Genomic DNA, 20168 nt, shown 5'->3' with positions numbered 1-20168 from the left:
CATTTGTGGATCTGTGTGTGCATCTGTGGATCCTTTTACGCATTTGTGGATCTGTGTGTACATTTGTGGATCTATTTCCGCATTTGTGGATCTGTGTACAAATATTCAAATAGTTTTGCCACAATAATAGCTCCATGACTAGAACTAGGATAAGAAACTACAAAATAAAACAGGAAACACTAAAGACTAAACTATGAAACATTAAGACATTAAGACACAAGGGAAACAAGCAACACTAGGATGAATAATCACAAGGAAACTTAAACTTAGAAAAAGACAATACACAAACTAAATAAGGCTGAATCATGACAGTTTTTCTCTGCCTTGGTGAAAGGTATTTGTAGTTGCAAAGAGATAAGTTAATAATGCGTGAGTGTTAATAATGGCTGTTTGAATCCTTCTAGAATGTGAACATTTTATGCAGAGAATGTGGTTCCTGTATTTTTTTCAGAGAAAATGTAATACCTTTTTTGTTTCACTTTACATATATGAAGACACTTCCACTATAAACAATTGCATATAAAATAAAGGAGAATACAGGCAATAAAAGGTTTGACACTGAAACTGTCTAGTGGAGGTTAGTTTGAGTGAGAATGAGAGATGGTCATGTAACCTGCTGCAGTTTTAAATATTTGTTTGTAACAAACAATTACTTAGCAGTAATGGTTTTTATGAACATAAAATGTACGTCTATTACAGAAAAGTTCCAAAATTCGTTTGTTTTTGCTGTTAATTATAGGGCGTGAAAGAAAGAAAATTGGTATTGGACTAAAATCAGTATCGGCAGGTCAGACCAGGTAAAAATCTGAAATCGGCCAAAGAAATTGCAAAACGTGTATCTTTAGATAAAGTATGTGTGTAAACACAAGCGTAAGGTAAGGTTATAAGGTTATAAGGTTAAGTATTTAAATGGTGAAACAACAAATTACCTACAAGAAATATGCTAATGTATTATTTCAAATGTTTTATAAATCTTTTGCATAAAAAAACTAATCTTTTAGATTCTAGTTCTTAGATGTTACACAACCTGTCCATGTTTGTTTGTGTCAATGACTAATCAGGTTACAAAAAAGCTTACAATGATCAATGAGAATTTAATATAATTAACCTTGTATATATGATTACATAAATGTACTGCGATGTTCTGGACTGCTCAATACGCCAAGAGGTTTTTAATCCCTTTGCTTTATCATTATCATTCCTTTTCATTCCAAGTCCTTTGGCAAGATGTTAAGCTAGGCACAGGGTGGCTAGAAAATAAAAATATGTTAAAGAATACACACAGCAACAGATAACAACAGTATAACATGATGCCAATATACTGGCTCCATTAAAACATATAACCATACAACCATTCATACAAACCACCATGGTTCGACAGCACAGATTCAACAATACATAGCAACAGACAAACATGCACTCAGATTAAATACTATCAAAGCTGTTCACATTTTTGATTGCTTAAAAGCCAATCCTTAAGACGGTGGGTGAATGTATGGTGGGAGGTGCAATTTCTAATCTCCACTGGCAATTGGTTCCATAATTTAGAGGCTCTCACAGAGAAACATAATTGACCAAAGGAGCTGGACCTAAGAGGGACTACACATTCCCCTCTTAGGGCAGACCTTGTGGTTCTGCTGTTGGATTTTTTCTGCTGTATAAAAGTGCAGAGTGGTCGGGGAGCCTTGCCATTGATAATCTTGAAAATTAGGCATGCGTCAGTGTGTTTTAAAATATTTTCCCAGCTGAGCAAGTTATATTTGTCAAGGATGTAACAGTGGTGGTAAAGCTTGGGTTTCCTGTCCAAAACTTTAAGCGCTTGTTTGTGAAGTGATAAGATAGGCCTTAATGTTATGCTATTCACCTGGGTCCAGCTCGTCATACAATATGTTAAGTGGGGAATGATCATAGCATTCATGTAGAGCTTTGCTACAGGTGTTGTCAAACAGTTCCTTATATATCTAAAGTTGGCTAGATTGTATTTGGTTATTTGCATTACCTTGCTCACTTGGTTTTTGAAGGATAGAGTAGTGTCAAGGATAATACCTAGATATTTAAAATGTGTAACTGTTTGAATGACCTCACCAGACACATAGACCTTGGGTTCACAGTGAGATACAGTGTTAGCCTTGCTAAAAAACATACAGACTGTCTTCTTTACATTGAGATACAACTGTGAGTGAGCAAGCCATTAATGTACACGTACCATTGTATCACTGAGTTTGAGAATTCATATAAAGACTGAACAGAATAGGGCCCTATAGATCCCTGGGGTCTATAGATCCCTCAGGGGTGGTGATGTCTCACCACTTACCCTTACACACTGAACTCTATTTGACAGATATGATCTCATCCAGTCAATTACATGGGTTGAGAAATGAAAATAAGACATTTTGTGAATGAGTATTTAATGATTGACAGTGTTGAAAGCTTTTTTAAGATCTAAGAAAATTGCTCCAACTATGCCTCCTTTGTCCATTTCTGATTTGATGTTTTCCACAAAAAAACAATTTGCTGTCTCAGTGGAGTGATTGGCTCTAAAGCCAAATTGCATGGGGTGTAGTGTAAAAGGACTACTGTTAAGATGCTCAGTCAATTGCTCAGCCTCACATTTTTCAGAGATCTTAGACATGACAGGTAAAATACTAATCGGCCTTTAGTCGTTCACATCAGTTGTGTCCCCTGATTTATAGACTGGAACAACAATGGCTGACTTCCAGTCCTTTGAGAGTTTTCCCTCCTTAAAAGAGATGTTAATGATTTTAGTTACTGGCCCTGTGAAAGAGGCAGCATGTTTCTTTAAAAACATAGAATCCAATCCAAATATGTCTTTTGATTTGGAATTGTTCATAGAAGTAATGATAGACCGAACTTTGGATTCAGAAATCTCTGTCAGAGCGAAAACTGGCTTTGTAATATCAATTGGTGATGAGTATAGTTGACCACTTTGGGGACTATGTACAGTCCTTTCCCTGTTAGTTTATGTAGACAGTCCCAGATTTGTTTATGATTTCCCTTAGCGTCATGTATGAGATTAACAAAGAAGTTAGATTTAGCTGCTCTGATTTTACTTTGTTACTCTGTTTCTTAAGGACACAAATATATGCCTTTCAGTCAATGACTTGGACTTAAGAGAGTGCTTCAGAGCATTATCTCTCTCCTTCATTAATTTCCTTATATCACTAGAAATCCAGGAGAGGGTGTATCTATTATTCCCTTTAGATTTGCCTTTCTTAAGTAATCGTTTTGTTATGTTTTGGATTGTGGACACGAGGACATTTGTGTCAGTATCAACATCTACACCAACTATGATTTGGTTCCAGTTAATGTTTTTAATTTCGTTGTCAAATTCATCAATATCATGCTTAGGTTATCTTAATTGGCTAGATTTGGTGTTGGATTTCAAGTGGAAGCAAGATTTAGTGAGCTTTCTGGCTATAAGAGTAAGGTTATGGTCAGACAGACCAGTGACCATACTGAAGGATTTTGTCACCCTGTCAGGTTTGTTGGTGAATATCAAGTCACTTTGAGTTTTTGAGGATGAGGTTATTCTAGTGGGCCCTTTAATTAGTTGTGAGATCAAATTTATTTGAGAACCGTTGCAGTGCCTTATTAGTGCCTTTGTCCTCCCAATTAACATTGAAGTCACCCATTATTAGTATTTCCTGCCCTGAGCTGCATTCCCTTAGCACAGTTTCAAATTTGTCACAGAAAATAGCTTTTGCAGATGGAGGTCTATACACTCCAATGAGAATGAAAGACATCTGTGGTGATAGGCTAATATTAAGACAAATATGCTCAAGCTCATTCTCAACTGAGCAATGAACCTCTTTACATGATATATGGTCTTTGATGTATAACAGTAACCCCCCACTTCTGCCAACAGCTCTATCTTTCCTAAAAGCATTATAGCCAGGAATATGTAGGGCTGAGGATGGGGAGTTTTTATTCAGCCAAGTTTCTGACAAACATAAAAAGTCCAAGTTAGAGTCCGTTAGAATATGTTTTATCTCATCACTTTCAGGAACAAAACTGCAGATATTCAAGTGACCCCCCAGCAGACCACTGGGTTTTGCTTGAGGACTTTGGCATTGTTCACTGTTTGAAAAAGGTTGAATTTTCGCAGTTTTTTAATTGCTGGATTTAATCCTGCGGCTTTCCATTGAGTGGCACTGACTCCTGTTCTAAAAGTATTTTTGATTGGCCCACGCTTACCTGGACCACCGTAGAGAGTGTTGACAGGAAGAATGAAGTTTGTTGGTTTGAGATTGACTGGTTGTGTGCTGCCTGGGGACTGGGCAATGATCACCCTTGACGATGAGATTCTTTGAGCCTTGTCGGGGAAGACCTGGGAGTCGTCCGTGTGGTGGATTTGCTGTCGTGCGACTTCCCCGGGGATTGGCGAGGATGTACACCGTTTCAGCGATTGCGGCTCTCCCTCTTCCTCCTTGCCAGATAGCCCCCGTGATCTTGGTTGAGTGGTAATTGTAGTCGATATACTCCCCGAACCATCCGAGGAACAAGCATGGCAATTAGGTGGGTAATGAGAAATTATTTGTAAAGCGTTTGTGACAGCAGTTTGTATCTGTAAGACAGGTGAATAACTTGTTGTAAAAGTAAAAGATTTAGTTGCAAGTTCAGTGTGGAACATTGGGCCAGGGCATTGATGAACGTCACCAGCTAAGAGCAGACAGAATGTAAGGAGGAGTCGTTCCCCTCGTTGATCCGTCTCGGTGAATTGTTTGTCCGAGCCCTGCATTCCCATGCCAGAGCGGATAAAGGTGGTAAACAAAGCGAGGTGACCAAGTCCAAACTGCTTTTGTGATGTATGACTACCTATCGAAGTTAAGCAGTTCAGTTCATGCGAATGTCTGGCTCCCAAGAAGTTTGTTAAGAGTGCGTAAAAGAGCGCCGCTGCCATCACACCATGTCTGCCCGCCATCTTTTCCTTTTGATGTCTAATTTGTGATTTTTGTGCAAGAAAAAGAGCTCAAAGAAAAAAAAGGTCATAAACATTATTATTATTGTTACACAGCAAATCATGTGAATTTTACGAATTTTGACTTACAGGAAGGCATAACAAAATTGTATTATTACTGTGGAATCAATGTCCCACATATTATTTGACATGACCTGATATGGTACCTCAAGTAGTACATGAAGAAAACAGACAAATGTGCAAAAGTTAACACCCTATGACCTATTTCAGAAATATGTGCTGACCTACATACATATTACTAAATGCAAATTCATTATAAGATCGCTTCTCAAATCAGCAGATATATATATTAAGAATTTTTTAAAATCATGCAAAAATCACGTGCTACCATAAAATCCTCTGATAAAGCTGTCAATGACCACCACTTACCCTATGCTATGGGCACCAAATGATAATATTGACACAGGAGCTTTTTATGGAAACTGTTTAAACTTAAACCGTTATCAATCCCATCTTGGCTGACATTCTGCCTGCCAGTGTAGCCTAGCATACTTATGAACCATCTATGGTATGTTCTTGGGGATCTGCTAGCCCTGCTTCCCCCGCTTGAGTCTAACGTTAATTTATATATTATCGTAAATTTGCTTTCGCCAACAACCAGCCAAAATCTGTTTAAATGTGTATCACATTAATTAGCTAGCGAATAGGCTACAGCTAATTGAGTTACAGTTAATACATTTAGTGGTTGGTTTGGATAACATTATTCAGGATGTCTTGGTTAAGTACACTTATTTTTAAACGTATTCACTGAACTCCCTGCTTTCTCCGACTCGTCTCCGTCATCATCCCCGCGTCGAGCTGTAGCCCATGTAAGTGCCCACCGCACCACTCATATTGCAGGTAAGGGGCGGTTCAGCAATTTCGCCTGTTTGAAGATGGCTTGTTGATGCTGCAGAGAAACGGGAGATAACAATAATGTTTCACACACAAGTAATGACACTTGCTGTCTAAATAACACAATGTTTCTCGAGGGGGTTGAGGCTTACCGTTTTATCCAAAGTTCTGAAGTCCTGCGCCATCCTGAGCAGTTTGCGGAGTGGCTTAGCCAATCAGATAGTAGGAGCGCTCGATTATAATTATTTAGTCACGTATCAACTATGCAAACCCATAACCTCTGGGCTGGGGGGCGTTAAGAAGTATAAATCAAACGTATCTCTACTTCTTAAACCAATCAAATGAAAGTGCACCAGATTTGAAATTTCTGGGACATTTAGGCCTAGGTGTTATTTCCTCAGACCGCGGGCTCTATGGCTTCACTGCAGAGACAACTTCTAAGAAAGGTTAAAGAACTGTTAAAGAAACAAAAAATCCCACTTTAAAGTTAATAAAATGGATGCTAAAGCAAGGCGTGTTGAAACGCAAAGTAAAATGCAAAAACTACGGACACAGAATGAAGTTGGCCTCTTCCCAGTGCAAGGATCATTACATCTGGTAAGTAACACTATAGGCTAAATTATTATAATCTTAAGGGCCTGTATTTTGTTTTTGCTAATGTCACTTTTTTAACCGTAACACCAGAATTTTCAAGACCTGACCAATCACTCATTTTAACCGGAATGGTTTGAAACCTGTCCTGAACCTACAAGGGAAATTTGCCGTATGAGGAGGAACCGTTCTGAGAAGACCTTAAAAGAACAGCTCTGCTTCATAGAGTGGACCGACTGGTTAGCGAGAAAACATAAACATGGTGTACTTGCAAGACTTCTAAAGGACATAAGAAATGCTTACCACAGATAAGACAAAGTCAAGCTGCCTCTGGTTTCCCTCATGGAACCTTTTTCAGAAAACAATTCGTCATTTTGTGTGCCTACTGAGTTTGTTTTGTTTAAAACCAACTCAAATTAATGAGCTTCCCTTCTCTGATATGCAGTTGTGCAAACATGTCTCTGTTTTGCTCTGTTGATGGTTTATAGAGTTTGTACTGTTCTCAACTGTTTTTCACTTTAATTGGATAGTCCTAACACAGGTCTACAAATGCTTAGTCGAGAATGCCAACTGATAGTCTGTTGATAGTCATCTTTATATATGTTGACAATCAACAGATAGTCAACATAGCTTATCTATTGATAGTCAATTAATCTAATCTGTAGTTGACAACCAACAGAGTATCAACAGAGTCAGTCATTGATGAGTGAGAAACATTGGGGATATGTTGACATCATACTGTTGACTTTCACCTGACAGATTGATTCAGAGTAGTTGAGTGTCAACTTACAAGACGTTGACAAGCTACATATAGTTAGTTGAATGTCAATCAATAACCTGTTTAAAAGAATAAGAGAGTTGGAAGACACTTTTTGTAAAATGTTGTAACAACTTGAAATGCACCTTATAGTCTACTGGCAGTAAGTTGAATGTATATAACTTGTCTGTTGACAAGTCTTGTTGAATATCAACTGATACACTGTTGACATGCAACTACATATCTACTGATAATGCACCTTATAGTCTAGTAATAGTTAGTTGAATGTATGTTACTTGTCTGTTGAAATACTTAAGTTGAATATCAACTGACACACTGTTGACATGCAACTGAATATCTACTGATAGCTTGTTGAGTGTAAACAGACGGACTTTTGTTACCGGAATCTCAATGTGACATCCCAAGGAGAACAAATTTGAAACAGAGCATTTTTCTTTGTGTTGTAAGACTTATGCAGACTACAAACAAAGGACTGGATGGATTTATTTCACATTTTGTAGCTCAGTAGACACTCAGGTTCCCCAAATAAATGTACACCATAAAAGTCGATTTTTCATAATATGTCCCCTTTAAAGTTTTAACAGTATCTATTTTAATCTCAGCACCCGGATGTGGCTCAGTTGGTAAATTGCTTTGTTGGCAACGCATGAATGAGTGAATGAGATTAGATACTTCTGATGATCACTTTACATAGCAACCTCTGCCATCACTGTGTGAATGGGTAGGTGTTACCTGCAGTGTAAAAGCGCTATACAAGCTCAAGTCCATTTACTTAGGGCGTGGTCACACTGACTAACCGTGCCTAAAAGCACGATTACCTCTTGTTCATAACGTCATAATACAACGCATGCATGCTTTATGTTATTATGAAGCGTGCTCAGTTGACAAACAGGCAGACGAGAGAGAGAGAGAGGGGGAGAGAGAGAACAAAAAAGGGACGCGCAGTCAAGTCCACGTCTGCACGTCGGAGAACAACACAGAGAGCATGGCAGCTACTTTACTGACTTTGCAGCTTATTTTAAGCTATTTGTATCAGACACAGCCATAAATTAATTTAAAAATAAAAGAGACGAGCGGCTGAGTCCGCAGGTGAGTCCGTGGCCGCACATCGGAGAACAACACAGAGAACATGACAGCTACTTTGTGGCTTATATTGTGTCATTTTAGTCAGATACAGACATGAAACTCTGGATTTCTCCTTAAGGGAGGCTGTCAGTGTTGTGTACCTGTACGCTTGTGCTCGTGCATGAAGTGTACCACGCCGAAGCACACCTCTCCGAAGTGTGCCAAAGCCAAGGAAGTCACACTGGCCAAACGAACTGGACTTTAGGGTTGAAGCGTGGTTGGGCACGGTACAGATGGCCAGTGTGACCGCGCTCACACTTAGTGTTTCCGTTCAAAGGCAGCCAGACTGCTGAGGTGGGCATGAATCCAGACCGGACATGAATCCAAACCGGACTCCAAAAATGTTATGGAGTAGCATAGAAAAAAAAAAGATTTACATGGAGAGGTTCACAGCATGGAAAAACTGGGAAGAAATAAATACAGTTAGCATTGTGTGTGACAAACATACGTTACATATTATATTCCATTACATTTGGCAAATTAACCAAAATGTATTAAAAAAACGTGTTGACTTTTGGCAAAATCTCAAAGTTAGGCCTTGAACTGATATGTTGATGGAAAAGATGCATAAGAACACAGTAATTATTATGTATTTTTGATTGCATAGTTGGCTGTTGGTGTCTCAGAAGAATTATATATTTTTTTCCACATGATACATCTAGGTCTTATTGCCCCAACGATGTAGGCAGGTTTAAAAGAGGAAACAACTACCAAATACTACATGTTGCAATTTGTGTGAAAACTAATGGGATGAGTCCTGTTGTGAATTTCTGGATGAGCTGGTCAGACAGTCAGTCCATGTAGGGCTCGTCTGAGCCGAGCGGGGCAGGAATGTAGGGAGCAGTCTTCCTGTTATGGGAAATATTCAGAGAGGATTTAGACTAGGAATCTCAAACTTGCAAAGAGCTGCTTCTGTTCATGCCGTAAATCTGTTGGTCAGAGATGAGACACTGTGTGTCATCAAGTATCTCCTTGATTTTACTCCACACACATCCTCATCCTTTGGTTAATGACATGCAGGTCAGTGACATCAGCTTCAGACTCTAAAGAGTGTTATGGACAAGACCATTCGACCCATATGTAATTATTAAACTTCTATTCTGAAACCATGGGCACTAAAATATATCAGCCTTCATTCTGCTGATATACACTTAAATCAGATTTTGGTAACATCTGCTGGGATTTGCTGTCATTCAGAAGCCAGAGTTTTCATTCCAGCTCATCCAAAAGTTGCTTGATTGGGTTAAGGTTGAAGTTTTTCAAGAGCAAACTTGGAGAATAATTTCCTTAAGGACCTGGCTTTGTGCAGAGTGGCATAATCACATTGAAAGAACAACAGATCTAGTCCAAAAATGACAAATTATTGTGTGCTGTAGGCTAAAGATTCCCTTTTAATTGGAAAAAGGGGATTCTTGCTCAAATCCCCAAAAAAGACGGAGAGGGACACACAATTTCTTCTTTTTCTGATCACTTTTGTGACAATATTAGATTTTGCAGTAAAGGCTGAAGAGCGACAGAAAAGAATGGGGTACAGAGAGATGGTATGACATCTGGCAAAGGACCAGGGTTGGAAATTAACCTTGACCCAAGTGTTGAGGACTTAGTCTCAACGGTGGTCACCCAGGTGGGCTACCAGGGTGCGTGATAAAGTGACAAACTGCTGCAACACGCCCACTTGCAGTTAGATCGGTCACACTGCTAATTTTGCATAAATCATATCCTTCGTTAAATCAGAAACGGGTGATTTTATTTTTTTAAAGTCTCAACCCACACAGTGTGTGCTGATACAGACATTTACTAATCAGACCAAAATTATTTTTTGTACAAGGCTGTAAAAATGTTACATTTCTGCAGTCAAAATTGACATTTTAATGTGGCGTGTGTATGGGACTTCCAGGTCTTTTGGAGCGAGCCTCAAGTGGACCCTCTCTGGCAAGTCTTCAGAGGTAGTATCGTCTTGAGTGGCGTATCCAGCACTTCCTAAAATTGTTCTAATCTGGGCTGATGTTTTGCTCCTTGTGCGTCAAGTTTTGTTTGATTGATAACTTTATCTCAAACGTCAAAAAAATAAAACATATTTAAATAAATTACTAAAGTAGTAACAAATACTAAAATGAACCTAAACAACAATTTCAGCTAACATTTTCAGCAATACACTTATTTTATCCCACCCATTAAGTTATAATAACTGCTTATTTTTTAAATGAGTTTTTCAGCATGAAAAACAGTAAATGCTATGGTGTGTTTCGTGTTCATGTCATCTTCAGTTTAGTATTGACAATAGCGGCATTTTGTTCCCCTATTGCATTTTGTTCATATCAACAGCATGCTACAAATGAAAATGTGTTTTAGACTATTATTAGAATAGCAGAAAAAATGTCTAAGAAACAGTATAGCTGTGTACCTGCTTGTATTGATTACAAATAGCTGCCAATACACCAAGTCCAATTTAGTTGTCAAGTTCTTTGAGATCTCATTTTTAGAACCTAACGTTAATATAACCAACTATTTTACCTCATGAGCAATTCAGACCGATTTTTATTTTGAAAGAAATTTCTTGAAAAAAATACATTTAACTGGACTTGTTTGGAGAATGTAACATATATTAAGTCAGGCTTTCCAAACCTTGGGGTAATGACTCCACATTGTCCCATGGAATTAAAATGGGGTTGCCTGATATGTTCATTTATTGATCAATAAGAAATATATTTTATATTAAAATATATTGAACACAGGCTATACTTTGGGCCATAGCTGATGCCAAAACAAGAAACTTGCAGAGTCGCTGTCTGTCTGCCATGCATTGTGCAGATATCTCATCTCTTTCAACAATAACACACACGAAAAATGCCTGAATGTTGTCTAAAATAAATGTTTACTTTCAACACTGTCGAAAATTCTATAACATGATTGAGAACAAATTCATTTAAGCAAAAGGTTGAGTGTGTTTTGGATGCCTAGGGTTGCCAGAGTTTTGTGAAGTCAAAGTGGGGTCTTGAGTCAAAAAAGGTTGGGAGCTATACTGTATTAAGTGTAATGAGATATTTTTCACTAGGATTAAGCAAATCCACTCAGTAGGATTTGAGTATTTGCAGTGAAAGTGTATGTCTCAGTTGTGGGAATAGAGAAAGTGTCTTCTTTGTACAGATACACTTGGACTTGTAAATTTGTAGTTCTGTCTTTCAAAATATGTGTCACATTCATCAATTTACACACTGATGGCAGAAGATGCTTATGTTAAATGTCCAACAGTTACTTCAGTCACCTGACACTGGCGCAGCAGTGGAGGCAATTTGGGGTTCAGTGTCTCGCCCAAGGACACTTCAACATGTGGCTGCAGGAGCTGGGGATCAAACCCCCGACCTTCAGACCTCCTAGACAGCTGAGCACATCTTATAAAAACATGCTTTTTTCCCCCATGAAATCACTTCAAAATGATTACATGACATTTTTATATTGGGCTGAACTGATTTCAACAAGTGATTAATACTATTCAGACAACACAATTATTTCAAGGCATCCATATGTTTATTTAAACACTTTTCTGCAGAATTGTATTTTTTCACATTTTTGTTGGACAAGATTTTCATAATGAACTTAAAAAATATATATTTTCTTATATACAAATAGCACAAATGTGTAGCTCCAGAAAAATATTCTCCAATTAACAAATTATAATTTCAAAAAGAAAAGAAGACCCAAGAGGACGGAAGAACAGGATCTAGAAAAATATCTTTCAGCTGAGCTGATTTCTTGTATCTTGGGATTTCTTCGTTCAGGTTTTCATCTACAGAACTGGCGATAATATATGGATTAATATACAAGTCCCAGCCCAAAACAGCCAATCACACCTTTGACCAAAGAAGGAGCCTTTTAGGCTTTAAGATGATGACATCACATTGGTAGAAAAAGTTATATTACATCATAACAGCTCTATTAAGGGCCATCCATCCTCAGTCTGGTGTGAATGCCTTCATTTGACTCTACACTGTCAGAAGTGGAGTCAGGGGATTAGTGAGTGTGTCCACAGCAGGGCTGCAGAGCAGGGACGTGTCCTGCAGGAGAGACACCAACTCAAAAGAACCAGTCTTGTTTTGTGTGGAAAGGGTGACAGACCCATGATGATGCACTCTACGCTTTTTGAGCACCACTCTCTTTGTTTCACTGTAACCACTTAACCTGGACGCAAGAGATCTACTTGGTCTGGGCTTTTTAGTCTTCTTCCTCAGCGGGTCGTGAGCGATTCTGTGACGCTGGAGAGACTGCCTCATAGCGAAGGTCTTCCCACAGCCTGCATGGGTGCAGGCGAAGGGCCGCATCTCCTCGTGGAAGGAGGTGATGTGGCTCTGCAGGTTGAAGGCTGTGGTGAAAGACCTCCCACATCCATCTCTGGGGCACTTGAGGACCACCCGCACATCAGAGTGGACGTGCTGATGCTGCTGCAAGAACCAGGAGTCTCTAAACTCCTTGCTGCACTGGTCGCACCTCACAGTGAGCCTGTGCCGCTCCTTCCTGTGCTTCAAGTAATCCGTCCACGTCTTTCCTGTGAAGCCGCAGCCCTCCTCCTGGCAGGGGTAGCCTCTGTGCACCTTCTCATGTCGCTTCAGCTTGCTGGGGAAGGCGAATCGCATTTGGCATCCTTCGTGAGTGCACTGGTAAGGAGGCAGCTGGGTATGCTGCTCACACATGTGGGACTTGAGCTGCTTGTTCTTCTTGAACTCGAGCCCGCAGCCCTCAAATTTGCAAACGTACTTCTTCTGCTCCTGAGCGTGAGCGCGGTTCATGTGTCTGGTCCGGTTCGTGTTGGTGGTGAAGGCCTCTTTGCAGCCGTCCACGACACACTGAAAGGGTTTCACGCCGCTGTGACTGAGATCATGCCGGGCCAAGTGATACGGGCTGCAGAACGACTTACCGCAGCCTTCGTGCTCACACGCGTGAGGTTTGATTCCCGTGTGCTTACACAAGTGGGCGTCCAGTTTCCACTGTTTGTTGTAAGCGGCCGAGCAGTCAGAAATCGAGCAAATGTAACGTTTGAGTGACTCCGTTTTGATTTCCATCTCGGAGGCATCGATAAGTGACAGGTAACACCAGTTTATAAATATTTTTCTTTGACCGGCCCTGGCCACGTTTTGCGTCTTCTTGACACCGGCACTACCCACAATCCTTTGCAACGTGACGCTAGATCCTGAACTCAGTCTGCATTTAGGTGCCACTCGGATCCTCGGAAGTTCCCAGGTAAAGAAGTCTCTCGTCGAGGTTCACTGTGAAAAAATGATCAACATATAGAATACGTGTTTTATTTCAGGACTTAGTAACAGTTTACTAGAGTATTCAAACTAAATATCACGACTTTTATACGGAAATTACAAATGTGCCAAAAACTGATATACAGTACGCGATTTAAAAGAATTATTGACAACCTGTCCATCAATTACTTATAATAAACGTGATCCGTAGGACACTAGTTTTTCTTCTCCGACGTTCCCGGTTGTTGGTTCGACTTCACAGAGCATTCAAGTACATCATCACAGTGGGGAACTTTTATTTCCGATTATTCTTACAGCGCGTGAAGTCAACAGATACGTCTAATTACCCATGAGCCTCTTGTGTTCGGTTGAGCAGCTGAGCAGCTACAAGAGAATTACGTTGTACGTTGTTGTTGTTTGTTTGTTTTACTTTTAAACAAGAGTAAGCTTTTCAGAACCGACATTAGAATATGGGTTTAGCTGTTGTCGTCATGTAGCTTCGTGTTGCTCGTATTTAAACGTCATAAAGCGTCATACAGCGAGCACACTATTGCTCATGTTTGCTTGGTGTTAGCCTCGAAGCTTTATAAAGACAAACTGAGATAGTTCACATGAAGGCTTTTAAACTTTAAGATTTAAGTTGTAAGTAGGTACATAGAAGTGCATATTTTAAAATCAAGTCATTTGACCTTTTTATGAGGACAGAAAAGAAAATATCTGTCGGACGCTTTTTTAATTTAGATGTATTTTTTTCTCCCAGAGATGCGGAAACTGCTTGAATCTGAATTGTATGTAAATTTAATGTTGAAGTTCATTGCAAAGTTTTTACCTCTGTTCCAGTGACATGACTCAACAGAAACACCTCAAATATAAAATCCCCCCTTCAGCCCTCCACCTACTTTTTGACCTAGACTGGCTCTTTTGGGTTTATATGCTGTACAAACATTTAAACTACCTGGGTTCATGACAGCATGTGGTCAGTGACGTCGCTTCTGTTTATTGTTTGTCATTTGAAAACAGGGTCGTACGATCATTACTAGTGTGGAGATCCAGTCGTCAGTATGGTAAGCTTTGACCTTTATCATTCAACTGTGTCTGTCTGCATGCAAATGGTCTCAAGATTACATGTTTAATCTTTCTATACTGACCAAGCGCCCTACAATGTTCTCCTCTACAGGGTGAAAGAAAAGGAACAAACAAATACTACCCTCCAGATTTTGATCCTGCTAAGGTGTGTATTTGGTGACAGATGGTGTTCTTGATTTTGTTTAAATCTAAGTGCTTTAAGGCTAAGATATGTTTCTATAACATTCTGGTGTCTTCAGCATGGATCCCTCAATGGCTACCACAAGACCCATGCGCTGCGTGAGAGGGCCAGGAAACTGTCCCAGGGCATCCTCATCATCAGGTGAGGACACAAAGAGAAATGACAAACAATTATTATTTAAAATCCATGTTGCTGACTTGTTATCAGATTGAACGTTGAATCCATTTGGGTTTTAAATGTTACAGACTCCAAAATACACATTTAAACAAGCAAATAAAAGACTGTGATACAATTTTACAACTGTTTATTTGTTGTTGTGGGAATACGAAGAAAGGCAAACCGATAGATAGTTAGAATCTTTATTATCATTGTATTCAAGGACATAATGAAACTTCGTTAGCAGCAATCCTAAACAGCAGCATTTACAAAAACAAAAATATATTTGTGGTGATATGAAAGAGAAATATGCAAAAAGTGGCCAGAGCAATTGCTGTTCAGTGAATGAATGATAATAATAATAAATAAATAGACAGTTGTGGTGACTGAAAGAATATATACAGTTGTTATTTTGCAGTGACTGATTAATTAAAAAAATATAAATATAGAGATATAGTGCAAATAAGTGAAGTTATAGTGCCGTGACAGAGTATCAACGGTTATTATTCTGCAGTGACTGGATGAGTAAATAAACAGTTTTAGTGCAATGAATGAATGAATGAATAAATAAATAGACAGTTAAAGTTAAAGTGACAGTAAATAAATAGACAATTATAAAGCAGTTAATTACAAAGTTATTGCACAAGTAATATTGAACAGTTTCAGTGTTATCAGTGAATATTCTGATAAATTGGGAACTCGTTTCCACATTAACGGTTTGAATGAATGTGACAGTCTTCATAAAGTAGTCTATATCTGTCTCTATGTTTTCCCTCAGACACGGTGCACATTTTAAACAGTTCTAATATTGCTAATTAGCCAAAATTTAACCCGAAGACTATTTGTTACGAAACTACAGATGTAAAATCAACAAAAAAGTACCAATGATAATACCAGTAAATGAAAGCATGTTAAGTTCTGTTGGCTGAGAGATATGGACAACAATACAGCTGAACGTGTAAACAGCCTGTTAAGTTTAGATATCCTGTAAGCTACTGTGAGTTGCTTTGGAGTGTTTTTACCCTTCAAATAAAAACAATGACAATCCTGCTGTTGTTCTTTGACATTTAAGTTAAGTGTATGGACTAATTCACTGGTTTTGTCTGCCAAGGTTTGAGATGCCCTACAACATCTGGTGTGATGGCTGCAAAAATCACATTGGCATGGGTAGGTCTGAAAAAAAGATAATCCATTTAGTCAGGTAAACAGTTTCCCACTGTGTGTGTTTTTCTGTGCACTAACACTGCTGTGGTACAGGGGTCCGTTACAACGCTGAGAAGAAGAAAGTGGGGACCTACTACACCACGCCAATCTACAGGTAAACACTTTTGACCCTCTGACCCCTGTGGTACAAGTGACACTTAACAAGAAAACATCAGAAAATCCTTGTGATTCTTTCTTAAAGTAACTTAAGACTCTGGCTGAACAGACAAGTTCGATAACAGACTAGTATCGTAAATTACTGGTACTGGGAAATGAGAAAACCGTCCATTTTTGTTTGCATCAAACAACAGAAAAGCGGCTCCAAACGCGTTTTCACTTGACTGACAGAATGCATGTCCTTTGATGTGTCCTGTGTTACATATGCGCACATCGCAGTTGCGATAGTGAAATGATATGTCGTTTAGCCCTACCGAATACTTAAATCACAACTAAGAAATTGAGAACTTGCACCGTTTGTGTCTCCTCCAGGTTTAAGATGAAGTGTCACCTGTGTGTCAACTACATTGAGATGCAGACGGACCCGGCAACTTGTGACTACTTAATAGTCAGCGGAGCAAGCAGGAAGGAGGAACGCTGGGACATGGAGGAAAATGAGCAGATCCTCACCACAGGTATAGCAATCATTTTAGGCATAATATTTCTCACAAAGATACACTATCCTTCTGTGTTTGCCCCCTCATAATCATCTCTCTCCTCTGTCTCCCTGTGCAGAGCGGATGGAAAAAGAGAAACTGGAGACGGATGCCATGTTCAAACTTGACCACGGTGGGAAAGACAAGGAGAAGCTCAAAAAGGCTTTGCCTTCTCTGTCCGAGATTCAAGACTACCAGGCCGGCTGGAAGAATGACTTCCAGCTCAACAGTACCCTCCGCAGGAAGTTCAGGGTAGGAGGTCAAATCCTTGGGTTTTTTTAATCAACATTTATGAGTGTATTTTTACTATTTGTGTGTTTAGTCTTTCTTTAACCATCACTGCAATCAAAAGTAAAGTAATACAAGTGTTAACAAGAAAAGAAACACAGTATTTTTGCATGTGTATAATTCTATATAATCACTGCTCCGTTTCTCAGAGCTTGTATTCCTGCACGTCATTACACATAAAAGAGAATCAAAAACAGCTCCAAAACACTTTATAGTCACAAGTAAATCCCTTCTTTTCACATAACAAGCAGTTTTGCATTTCTTGAGTTTTTAAATGCTGGTACACTTTGAGATCACCTTTAATTGTTTCTGTGGACTGAAAGCTCTATTTGACTTTGTGTATGCAGACACAGAAGAAGGTTCTGGCTGAGCAGGAGGAGAAGGACAACACAGTGAGGATGAGGACCAACCTGTCCATCCCGCTGCTGCCAGAGAAGGAGGAGGACAAGAAACTGGCATCACTGCTCACATACCAGGCACCTGACTGTAAATAACACATACAGTGTTTTATTTCACACATACAGATCAATTAAGATTATAAGAGATCGCAGATGTCTCTATATTAGCCACAAAAATGAACCAGACCATCAGAAAGAAGATTGATTATTTCTGTTAAGTTATTTTCAATGTGTGTGAGTGCTGTGACCAGGTAGGTGTCAGACAAGGAGCAAGAAACAGCCTTTGTAAACATTTTCCACAGCAAAGATCCACACTGAGTGATATCTATGACTGATGAAAGACAGCAGGAGGAGATTTTCATCAGATGACACCACTACTACATGTACAGTACAGGATCAGAAAAGGGATAAGACACACTGCTTGGTCCACATGGGGGTGCCAAAAATCAACACAAAATGAAAAGTACCTCACAGGAGTTTTAAAGGGAATTCTCTGAATGATTAAACAAAGAACTACTGAACACACATGAACATGGATTCGGCCGGGCTGGCCTCAGCAGCTTTCAAATTGAATTGATCAGATTAAACTGACTAGAGAGAACACACTACTATCTCTTTGGACCTGAAATTACGTTGTAATCAACTTCATGGTCTATACTATTCCTGTTTTCTCATTCAACATTACACTTCAGTATTTAGAGTAGTCAGTCCTAACACATTGATGCCATCAGGCTGTACACACACAAGATACACTCTTTAAAAAGCTGAGGTAAAATGAACACAATCAAATTAAAGCTTAAAAATGTAGCATAAATTAAAATAAGCATCTTTCTGAAACAGTTTAAAAAATGCAGGCGAATCAAAAACCTGTTTTGCTAGCTATGCATGAAATTACATAAAATAATTGTGATATAACTCTGTGTTATGATCACATGGATACACATACTAGTTCATTCCTAATTTCTCCACTCTCCCCTCTTCCATCAGCCTACGAGGACAAGCAGCACAGCAAGCGGAAAGAGATCTCCTCTCGGTCGTGGTTCAACTCGTCCTCGGCTGCACCTGGAAGTGCAGCTGGTATTCTGCTCCATAAGCTCGGCCTGCAGGGGAAAGAAGCCTCTGTGGCCAAAGCTCTGAGCTCCTCACCCAGCCCCCTGATCCTCAAACGTTCTGGGGCACCAGTAGTCAAATCTGAACCCTGTGCCACCATCACCAGCAGACTGTCACAACCTCAAATCATCACATGTGATGGAGAGATTTCAAAGGAAGGCCCGGGTACAGTAACCACACACCTGGGACGGGAGGTTACGGAGACAAATGGCTGTAGCTCCAGGGAGACGCATATCAAACAGGAAGCAGACGAAGGACTGATAATCATGAAGGATACTGGGAAGGAGAAGGAGAGGGACACATGTTTAGGAGCAGTCACATCTCTGGTTGCAGACTACAGCGATTCGGACTCAGACCCTGGACCATGAGGCTGAATGTAAAGCTGAATGGACAGTTTCTGTGTTTTAGTGAATGGATGTTGGAGTTTCATTTCGTGGGAGTTAAAGACAACCTGGTGTTTGTATCGACCGTGAAACATCTGAGATCATTTTTGCTGCTTTCGAGTTGTTGAAATAGCAGATGCGCTAAACCCACTTGGGCTGGGTATTAATAGTCTAATCCCTTTAAACATTGACCAAATAAACCAAATATAATGTATCAAATCTTTGGTCAATTTTTATTAGCTGCATTTAAACCTTTTTGTCCCCAAATTTAGAAAGTCTTCTTGAAGCCAATCACAGCAAGCGTTCTTTAATTTAATGCAATGTGTGACTTGCATACTAGCCAGCAGCTACAGCTCATACAGCCTGTGATGTGATGTTGTTGAGCACAGTGCATGTGATGGTTCAGTGGGGCGAGATGCCACCAAAAAATACTAAAGTGTAGGTTAATTAATATAAAGTTTATACACTCAAAATGTGTAAATGTAACAAACATCTGGATAAGGGGAGCGGTAGGGGTATTTTACACAGTTAAATGTTTCCCCTGAAGATAATTGGAATCAAATGAAGTACTTCTATTAGTATCTTTACACTTTAAAAAAGTTCTGGTGTGGTCCTGGGATCATTATATTTCTAATAGAACCCAGCTCGTGTGCTCACAGAGGAAATGTACTTTTTCCATAAACAAAGTGTGAAATAAGAAGTGGGTTTCCTGTTGGTGGCCTGCAGAATACATCAAAAATGTTTAATTTGATGATCAGTTCTCTTAATAAGGCGCTCCTGCAAATACTTTGAGTTTAAATGTGTTATTTTGATTAGATTTTCTTTTTCCTTGTTAAATTAAATGTGAATTCTGAATTAAGCAATGTTCACTGTTTGAGTTTTTACCTAAATGTTTCAAATTATCAAGACCATCTAAATAAGGTGTAAACCTAAAAATCTAGCTTACTCTTGCTGGTTTCTCCATATGTTTATATGCTTTAGGAGTGTGTCTGCCTCTTAGTGTGGAAGTGACTGGGATTGTTCTTCTGTGTCTTAGGAAACATAGTCTAGATTTACTCCATGCTTTCCCAACTTTGTAGCACCAAATGTAAAAATGTTGTAGATTTTTCAAGTAGCTTTAAAACTTGTGTGATGTAA

The 20168-nt window shown here is 39.3% G+C and overlaps 2 protein-coding genes across 4 annotated transcripts; one reads left to right on the top strand and one right to left on the bottom strand.

The window, feature by feature from the left end:
- Window positions 1–11833: 11833 nt before the first annotated feature.
- LOC109991467 (transcription factor IIIA-like) lies at window positions 11834–13503 on the bottom strand. Its single transcript, XM_020643765.3, has one exon. It carries the CDS (start codon window positions 13382–13384, stop codon window positions 12311–12313), a length of 1074 nt encoding a protein of 357 aa, XP_020499421.1. The 5' UTR covers window positions 13385–13503; the 3' UTR covers window positions 11834–12310.
- Window positions 13504–13543: 40 nt separating this feature from the next.
- On the top strand, window positions 13544–19890 carry yju2b (YJU2 splicing factor homolog B). 3 transcript variants are annotated; one of them, XM_065955230.1, is made up of 10 exons: window positions 13544–13562; window positions 14594–14637; window positions 14751–14804; window positions 14899–14981; window positions 16108–16163; window positions 16254–16314; window positions 16689–16831; window positions 16932–17104; window positions 17488–17626; window positions 18526–19890. In XM_065955230.1, exons 2-10 carry the CDS (start codon window positions 14635–14637, stop codon window positions 19014–19016), a joined length of 1203 nt encoding a protein of 400 aa, XP_065811302.1. In that variant the 5' UTR covers window positions 13544–13562; window positions 14594–14634; the 3' UTR covers window positions 19017–19890. The 3 variants fall into 3 exon arrangements, with proteins under 3 accessions (XP_065811302.1, XP_020498819.2, XP_029135164.2); XM_020643163.3 differs by lacking the exon at window positions 13544–13562 and adding an exon at window positions 13906–13975; XM_029279331.2 differs by lacking the exon at window positions 13544–13562 and adding an exon at window positions 14019–14361.
- Window positions 19891–20168: the final 278 nt, after the last annotated feature.

Source organism: Labrus bergylta, chromosome 1, assembly GCF_963930695.1.
Source record: "Labrus bergylta chromosome 1, fLabBer1.1, whole genome shotgun sequence".
In the NCBI taxonomy this organism is placed as follows: domain Eukaryota; kingdom Metazoa; phylum Chordata; class Actinopteri; order Labriformes; family Labridae; genus Labrus; species Labrus bergylta.
Note: the sequence above shows the minus strand (reverse complement) of the source record. Positions and strands in the feature narration are given on the sequence as shown.